The sequence below is a fragment of the Protobothrops mucrosquamatus genome, unplaced genomic scaffold (assembly GCF_001527695.2).
Source record: "Protobothrops mucrosquamatus isolate PMUCROS unplaced genomic scaffold, P.Mucros_1.0 scaffold_126, whole genome shotgun sequence".
NCBI classification, from domain to species: domain Eukaryota; kingdom Metazoa; phylum Chordata; class Lepidosauria; order Squamata; family Viperidae; genus Protobothrops; species Protobothrops mucrosquamatus.
In genome coordinates, this window is record NW_015386202.1 from 246890 (window position 1) to 256337 (window position 9448).

Here is a 9448-nt window from a genome sequence, read left to right on the forward strand (position 1 = left end):
CTTGGGCAGAAAGATGGAATATTCATTGCCATATGTCTGGGACTTGTTTGTAATGTCATGCTTTTGATCTGAACAAGCAAAATTCAAAAGGAAATTTTTAGAAAACCTGTTTCTTTCACTTACACAAAACCAGTACAGAAGCAGACTGAAAAAACATTTCTTGCCAAAAGCTTTTTATTAATTCATCCAACTTTCCCAACATCAGTAGTTAGAAATATATTCTTCTAAAAATATGTCTCTATATTAGTAAAAAGAAATGTGGCTAATAATATTTTGGAACATAAACGACTGCATATTAATTCACTGGAAATTACAATAATCATTTTAACCATGTTAAATCCTTGATGCTTTCCAGAGCAGTCTCTCTACAGCTAAGACAGCTGTATGCTGATACAAATCTGAGAGAGAGAGAGAGAGAGAGAGAGAGAGAGAGAGAGAGAGAGAGAGAGATGCCATCTTTGTTTTCCATTGTCCATTGTCCATTGTCTTGACATGGGAGTTGGACAAGTACTGAACCTGTAAATGGGTTTGGTGCAACGTAAGGAATTTTTTTGTGTACCAGGAAACAGAACAAATCATGTGTTGGCAGAAGGACTAGAATGCATCTAGAGATGCATTTAATGTCAGCATTCTGAATCAAACTCTTGCAGTTCTTTCTTACCAGAATAGTCCTATTCATTCTAACTGAAGCAGATGAGTACTCCTTAAAGCATTAGACCTTAGTTTCCAAATTCAAAGGTCAAAGTGCATAGCATCTGAAGAGGTTCTCAGTTTTCAAATGTAAACTCTGACAACAAGCTTCTCACTAAGGGAAGGGTTCTTCCTAATTTGGTGGATTGATGAGAAGAGGTTTAGCTGCCTTCAGAACATCCAGATCAGGGTCTAGGGAGCGACCGAGACCTTCCAAAACCATTATGGCAAAAACAACACAGGCAAAGTTGCTTTCCAATTTTACCTAAAAGCACAAAGATTAATAAAACAGGTGAAAAAAAATCAGCTATTTGTTATAAATAAAAATTATATTCACATTTTCAGACTGTTTTTTTTATAAAAATGTTTACAATAGGAATTAAAACAAATGCAATAGTTTGTAATGGACTTTCTGAGGAAACTGGCAGAGAAGACTGCAAATAGCGATCATATGATCGTGGGGTTCTTAGCAACTTTATAACAGAGTGACAGAGTTGGAAGGGATCTTGCAGGATCATCTAGTCCAGGGGTGTCAAACTCAATTTCATTGAGGGCTGCATCAGCATTGCGGTTGCCCTTGGGGGGCCGGGTGGGTGTGGCCAGGGTGGGTGCGGCCTACTGGGTGGGCGTGGATGGAGTGGATGTGGCCTGCTGGGTGGGCGTGGCCAGTTCTACATCGTTCGTATCAAGGGTGCCTCTGGGGACCTGGGCAGGAGTGGGACAGATCTGAGGGTCTCTGGCAGAAGGGGGTGGGACCGGGGCAAGCACCAAGACATGGTGCATTTCTTCATTCCTCACAAAGGGTGACACCTCCCCAGCATGCACCCAGGGGGCGGGGCCAACGTGGCAGGGGCTGGTTCCTCGCTGTTTCTGGACAGCCTTGTGGAGCTAAGACTGAATGCATTTCAGCATAGATGGCCACCACAAAATTGTACATTGGCTCCCGGCCGGCCTGGGCCAGGGCCAAGGCAGTGGGGGCCGTTCTCTCACTGTTTCCAGGATTGCTTCGCGGGCCACATGAAACCACTTTGCGGCCTGCATCCGGCCCCTGGGCCTTGTGTTTGACATGTCTGATCTAGTCCAACCCCTTGCTCAAGCAGGAGACCTTGTACCATTTCTGACAAGTGGTTGTCCAGTCTCTTCTTGAAAGCCTCCAGTGATGAAGCACCCACAACCTCTGAGGGCAAGCTGTTCCATTGGTTGATTGTTCTCACTGTCAGAAAAATTCTCTTTATTTCTAGGTTGAATCTCTCCTTGATCAGTTTTGTATCTATTTTCTACTTGCGTCTACTTGTCGTAGATGGAAACAGGTTCCCAAGCACCCAGACAGCAATCACGTGACTACGGGAAGTGGGCTGTAGAGTGACATTTTATGTCAATCAGAAGTACTTTATGGCCCCTAAGGCACCTTTTTCCAGGCCATTGTAACTTTGAATAATCATTAAACGACCAGTCATAAATTCAGGACCACCTATATTGACTATTTTCAGCAGTCAAACTTTTCTGGGACTTTGTTTTTGTACCACAGCATCCAGAAACACTAGATATGCAATGCTTTACATGAGATACACATCCTGCTTGTTACATGGCTTTAAGCCACTGTGAAAAAGTTCTTACACGTAAATGATCTCACCTGATGGATCATAAGTAACCTGAAAACACTGGATAATAAGCTGGCAACTTGAAACTGTAGTAGAAAAAATAAAATAAAAAATACAATTCAATTGATCAGGGCATCATAATAAGGAATCACGAATTCAAATATAGCTTAGAATCATGCCAAGGACTGGAAAACAGATTTTCAACATTACTGAAGTGTGTTTAGAATTTGTGTGTATAATTTCTGTCAGACAAAGAGCCAAATAAGGCTTCCAGCATCATTCTGAACAACTCAACTCAACTCCCAGAGCAAGACCCAAAATAGGCCTGATTTTCTTTGGGGGGAGGAGTGCTAACCTTGCCCTTTAAATCCCCCTCCTCAAATGCCAAAAATGGATTCTAAAGCTCTGTAGTGGCAGCCCCTGGCGTAATACTTTTGTATCCCAGACTTGGATTATAGGAAGCAGTATACTTTTATCAGATCATGTTCTGTGTACTCCTGCGTTACTGACACTGACTGGCAACGATCCTTCTTAAAATATTTCTGTTGAAGTTTAAAATTATGAAGATTAAAAAAATACAAACTAAGAAGATTATAAATAAGAATAAGTAGAAAGTACAAAAAGGGAAAAAAGATGGAGAGGGGAAAATATGAAAAATTATGGAAAAAATATGAAATCAAATTTACCAACCCTAGGCAAAATGAGGATAAGAATTGGCACCATCTGAGCTTATCTCTGGTTCCCTGGGAAGCCCAAGCCTAATTATATAACCAAATCTTGAGGGACTTTCAGAATATCAAAAGGAATGGAGCTAATTAATTTGGGAGGGAGGCATTTCTCCTGGGAATCACCAAATATACTGTAGGTCTCTGGATGATTGTACCCAGAGCATGGCTTCTCTGCCCAGTGTCACGGGGCAGGCCATGCATTGTGCTCAGAGCACACTGAAATAGAAGCTGACCTTCTCCAGTGCAACAGCATTGCTTCTAGCCCTTGTCACCAATTCTGCCATGTCAGCCTTGAATTTCTCGACATCCTTGCACTGGTTAGCTCTGGAGTGATGAAGAATCAATTCAGCCACTTTTTCTCCCTAGGGAATAAATTAGATTTTATGGAGGTGGATTCAAGGCATGGTGTTTGCTAAGCAAACCTCCCCACTTTCAAGGAATTTCTCCCCCAGCCCCTGCTCCTCTCCAATATTTGTCTTTATTGGAGTTCTTATTCCAACATAGTTAAGATCAAAATATAACAGGCCAAGTAGAACCTAAAGAGTTTTGGTGCAAACATATAGCTACCCCTGATTTTTTTTAACCATGGAGTAAATCCTGATCCAAAATTCATGATTTCTAACTCTAGTTAAAGGCTTTCTGGTTAGTTCAACCATAATTAGTACTCATTGAGATTGATGATGATAATGATGATGATGGAAGGGACCTTGGAGGTCATCTAGTCCAACCCGCTGCTCATGCAGGAAACCCTATACCATTTCAGACAAATGGCTGTCCAGTCTCTTCTTAAAAACTTCCAGTTGGTGCATTCACTCTTTTTCTGGAGGCAGGTTGTTCCACTGGTTAATTGTTCTAACTGTCAGGAAGTTTCTCCTTAGTTCTAGGTCAGTGGTGGCGAACCTATGGCACGGGTGCCAGAGGCGGCACTCAGAGCCCTCTCTGTGGGCACGCGCGTGGTAGCCCCAGTCCTAGGCCTTCAGCTGGGTTTTATAAAACCTTTTCACTTTAGGCCTCCGCCGCCATGTGCAAAAAAAAAAAGGGGGGGGTTCAATCAGTCAATTTCAACTTCTCGCGGGAAAAAAAAGTTCTTGCAAAGTTGGAATTGATTGATTGAACTTTTTAGTCCCACCCAGTCTGCCGTTACCACTGCAGCCGTGCCCACCCAATTGGCCACACCCACCCAATGGGCCACACCCACCCGGCACTCGACAATGCATAAGTGGATTTTGGGTTGCAGTTTGGGCACTCAGTCTCTAAAAGGTTCGCCATCACTGTTCTAGGTTGCTTCTCTCTTTGGTTAGTTTCCATCCGTTGCTTCTTGTCCTGCCTTCAGGCGCTTTGGAGAATAGCCTGACTCCCTCTTCTTTGTGGCAGTCCCTGAGATATTGGAACACTGCTATCATGTCCCCCGTCTTTCTCTTCATTAAACTAGACATACCCAATTCCAACAACCGTTCCTTGTATGTTTTAGCCTCCAGGCCCCTAATCATCTTTGTTGCTCTTCTCTGTACTCTTTCTAGAGTCTCAACATCTTTTTTACATCGTGACTAAAACTGGATGCAGTATTCCAAGTGTGGCCTCACCAAGGCATTGTAAAGTGTTATTAACACTTCACGTGATCTTGATTCTATCCCCCTGTTAATGCAGCCTAGCACTGTGTTGGCTTTTTTGGCAGCTGCAGTTGTTGGGTCCTCATGGTAAATTACAACATGCCATTATTTGCTTGATTTTCATTAGCATGTTTGGAAACCCAACCAATGATTCTGGAATTCAGGAATTATCATGTGCAAACCCTGAAAATATAACGTATTCAAAAACCTATGTCTCAATACAATGTGTGAACCATGTCTCTAACTCAACATAATAGACCTTTTATGAGGCACAACACTGGAGAGATGAATCACGAAAAGCACGCTATACTTTTCAAAGAGTAGATGTTTTCTTCTGAACTTTTGAAACTATCTAAGTCACAGTTTAAACTCAGAACTCACCTGCCCTAATACAATAGCAGTGAACACTGCCCGGAAGTTCTCCAGATCTCCACTCTGCAACTCAGCTACAATCCCTGCATCCAGAAGCACTAGACGGAGTGGTGAGGAAGAGGGTTGTAATTCTACAATTAATGTATCCAACAGATCCACTATGACTGCCCCATCTTCAGGATGATCACCAAACTGTTCTGCTCCCTGTACCAGGATATTCCCAGGATGCAGATCAGCATGGACAAAGTTATCAACAAACACCTGAATGATTGAAAAACAGTTTGTTAAAAAAAAAGTTACACCTTCTTGTGGCAAGTAATTCATATTAAGAAGCCATTATCTAGCATAGGATCACTGTTTTCAACAGCCTCTATTGCAGTGTTTCTCAACCTTGACAATTTTAAGGCATGTGGACTTCAACTCCCAGAATTCCACAGCCAGCATTGTTGGCTGTGGAATTCTGGGAGTTTAAGTCCACATGCCTTAAAATTGTCAAGGTTGAGAAACACTGCTCTATTGCCTCTGAGTGCAGTTGATTTGGCAAGCCCCCTCTAAATCATTTTTGCTTAAGGATTTTTGCTAAATATTTTATGTATTTAAGCAAATTTCCTGGGGAAAATCAAGCAATTTCCTCTCAGGCCTCTAGCTTCTATCTCTTGTGGGTGTAGGTTTAAAAGGGGTTATTTTGGCTACATAAGCAAGGCCACACTTACTTAAGCAAGAGTAGCAGAGGAAGCAAATGGAAGCCACAAAAATGTCTATTTTCATTTTGGATTCCAAACACTGTTTTAGTCCCTGTCCTTTCCGTTTCTATCCCCACCTAGCAACATGTTCCATTTTCACTGGGCTGTTTCTTTAGGAAGGCTTTACCATTTAGTGTTTTCCTTCCCAAATAGGGAATTGTTGCTTTGTCATTCCAGCTCCCAGACAAGATCTATCATGCCTGGTCTTCACTTGCCAGCAATTTTAAGAGCAGAATTCATTATGTAGCATAATTTATTCAGATTGCACCATTGGGATTACTTGGTTTTAAAAAATAATACTCCATATGATTTTATTACAATATAAGCTAAATTGAAGAAACTGGCCAAGAACAGCTTAACAATGTTCTCTTACCATCTTTAGAAGCATATCCATTCCCATCTTGGCTATTTTTTGCCGTAGTTCCATTTTGGTATCTATGTGCAAATATTGGGATATGGGTTTGCTCTCCTTAAACAAAGATCAGGAAAATCAGGAAAATCGATATTTGCTTGCCAACAAATATTTCAAGAATATGATGTATGATGAAACATGAGGTCTAAAAGTCTTATCTAGTATAAACATTATCTAGTATGGGCTGCAGACTATGACCAGGCTTCTGCATTAAAATATAAGCCAGTGGTTCTCAACCTTTTTAATGCCGCGACCCCAACCGGTCGTAAGTCAAGGACTAAACCGGTCGTAAGTCGAGGACTAAACCGGTCGTAAGTCGAGGACTTTCCCTGCCCGGGAGCGCCGTGCATACGTGGTTCCGCCCCCTGCGCCGGCCGAGGCGTAGCTGGCAAGCGGCAGAGACGGAGCAGGCCGACCACCAGCTGGCCCAGCTCAAGGGAGGTAAGGCACCTGCCGGAAAAGGGGAAAAAAATGGCGGACAGCCTTGTTTGGCGACCCCCGTGAAATGGTCGATCGACCCCAAATGGGGTCGCAACCCATAGGTTGAGAACCGCTGATATAAGCCATTATTTGTCAGCACTGCAAAGATGCTGCCTCTCAGCATTACCCCTATGTAGTTATAATGGCATTCATGTCCAGTGTAGAAACACAGTGTGGTTTTGTAGCCTTTAAAGCTTAAGCATCTTTAATGAATGCAGTTATCTACAGATCTGCTTCTGGAGAAGTGTTTTTCTTTCATGTACTCCTAGTCTTGTGATCCTCTTTCAAGGAGCTAAACCATTATTTATTTCATCCTGAGTAACAGACATCCAGCCCTCAAATCCCAAATTACACATAATGAAAAGTCTATGTAAGCCAAGAGTGTACCGATGTCTGTGGAGATTCTCAATCATCCAGGTCAAAAGGCAACTTGACTTTCCTGATGTTTTCTTTGAAAACATTCCACTTCTCAACCAATAACTTCTTCAATTCTTCAGAAAAAGCTTCTTGGATGAGAAGCTAAATGTTTTCAAAGAAAATGCCAAGAAAGTCCAGTTGCCTTTTGGAAAAATAAAAACATTTTTGGGCCAAAGGTGTACCCTTTGAGGCCAAGGATACCTTGCTTCCTTCAAAAGCTTAGGTACAACACTGATGATCTTTGAAAAGGTTGCCACTGAATAACCATCAAAGTGACAGAAGAAAAAAAGTATTAAATAATGTAAGATAATATTCATATTTAATACAAGTTAATTTAAATTAAATATTTTCTCTGTCTTTTTTACCATTTTGTTGTTGTTATTTTTCTGACTCTGCCTCTATTTTTTGGAATAGTCTCCAGCTTAGAGAGATCTTCCATCAAACAAAGTTGAACACAGAACTAGTTAATCAGCACTCTTGTATTTAAATAGAGGGAAGTTTTTAAGTTTTTCTCAACTTTTTGCAATCCTGCCAAACTTTAGCCCCTCAAGCCGGTAAAATTTGGGCAGAAGGGAAGTGAGAATCCATTGATACCGATGAAGTGATGAGCTTTCCTGACTCATGATATTAACAGTTTCTAAATATTCATAAAATTAGTTAAGATATATTTTTGTTAACTGACAGAGATGGAAAAGTGGAAATTCCAGATGTTGCTGAACCAGAACTCCTAGCATCTCTATTAGGCTGGGTAGAAGCCTATCCCTGCTTCATGTAACCAGTATTCTTACCTCAAAAGTTTCCACCAGGATATTTTTTGTCACAAATGGGTGCAGAGGAAGGGGAAACCTCACATAATCTGTACCTTGGAAATTCAGATGGAAGTGTTCTAGGTTTTTTGCTTCATAGCGCAAGTCAACCTAAAAGAAGTGAAGAAAAAAAGGATATGTACAAGGATCACACATTCTTACTACACTAAGATAACCATATTCAAATCCTCATTTAGCCATAAAACTATTCAAGAACTCTGGGCCAAAGCCTACTTAATAGCCTAAGCTTCTTTAGAACATTGTTGGGTTTCCTACTTAATAATAACAAAATAAATAAATGAAACAATCTTATGAACAAGTATTGTCTTGTGCTACAATCGGTAATAATATGGATAACAAAACTGTTCAGATTGCTGAACAGAATATATCTTGATAAAAGGTTACACCTGGAATAAATCACCTGGATCATAGGCTTCTCTTTCCATCTACAGCAGAACCAAAATCACTTGATGTGCATCATGATGTCACAACAAAAAATCTGCCTTGTGACACATCTGGATTACAAGTGTCAAATTGTCCAAATGTCTTCCCTTCTCCTTTCTAGAGATATTTATAGTTGTTTTTGGTCTCACACAACAAACTAATACTGTATTTGGTCATATTTTCTTGCTGAAATCTTAAATATTTTTTTTAAAATATGACTAAGTACATGGAAAGTTTAAAACACGAAAGTCACATGAAATAAAATATTTGGTAATAAAATCAATCTGGGGGAAGCTATAGGTTTGCAGGAGGCCAAATTTGTATTTATTTACTAATAAAAATCCAATAAATAGGGATGGAAGGAACAGCTAAAAAGTTGATACAAGGTACCGGTTGATGGAGAAGATACAGAAAACCAAAATTAATACCAAACATTAAATTCTTCTAAAACTTTATAGGCCCTCCTTATTTAGAAATACTAATCCTATGTCAGTTGCAATAATGTGAAATGAAATTCCACAAATTGAAGGCTGTGAAGTATAAATAATGCTTCTCATAGAGCAGTGTTTCTCAATCTCAGCAACTTTAACACATACTAGTTGAAGTCCACACACCTTAAAGTTCCTGAAAATGAGAAACACTGGCTTAGAGAGACATGAGGGCAGAAAATAAAATAATAAAACAAAACTATAAGCCAAATTTCAAGGCAAACTGTTTCTACCTGCTGAATCATGAGTTTCTCAAACTCTTCCACAATCTCAGTCACACTGAGCCACCTAATTCCAGGGAAAAGCTCAAGAAATCGACTGCCAATTTTCATGAGAAATAAATCCATCTGGACCTGCTGAACTAATCCAGGATGCAGCACCTAAGCAAGACACAAGACAAACAATCTCTTATGAACAAACACCCATCACTGTCAACAATTCAGGTATTGTGATGATATGGTCCATACTTCCAGATTTTATTATTTATTGTATGGGGATTGTAATACTGTCAGGAAGCTTCTCTGTTCTTATGAATTCTGGTCTTTATTATTTGTGGGACAAAGTCTCTCAAACTTGGCAATTTGAAGATGTGTGGACTTCAACCCCCAGAATTCCCCAATCGAAAGTTGAAAAACACTGTTCTGGGCTATTGAAATA

At 40.4% G+C, this 9448-nt stretch overlaps 1 protein-coding gene across 1 annotated transcript in view; it reads right to left on the reverse strand.

Annotated features, from left to right (window-relative positions):
- Nucleotides 1–151: 151 nt before the first annotated feature.
- ADCK2 (aarF domain containing kinase 2) overlaps nucleotides 152–9448 on the reverse strand; it is a 16623-nt gene continuing 7326 nt past the window's right edge. Inside the window, exons 4-10 of the mRNA XM_015817246.1 lie at nucleotides 9025–9171; nucleotides 7842–7970; nucleotides 6118–6213; nucleotides 5011–5262; nucleotides 3253–3381; nucleotides 2324–2377; nucleotides 152–955 (exon numbers count right to left, since the gene is read on the reverse strand). Coding sequence (XP_015672732.1) covers nucleotides 824–955; nucleotides 2324–2377; nucleotides 3253–3381; nucleotides 5011–5262; nucleotides 6118–6213; nucleotides 7842–7970; nucleotides 9025–9171 — 939 coding nt within the window. The 3' untranslated portion in view covers nucleotides 152–823. The remainder of the gene's footprint in view (nucleotides 956–2323; nucleotides 2378–3252; nucleotides 3382–5010; nucleotides 5263–6117; nucleotides 6214–7841; nucleotides 7971–9024; nucleotides 9172–9448) is intronic.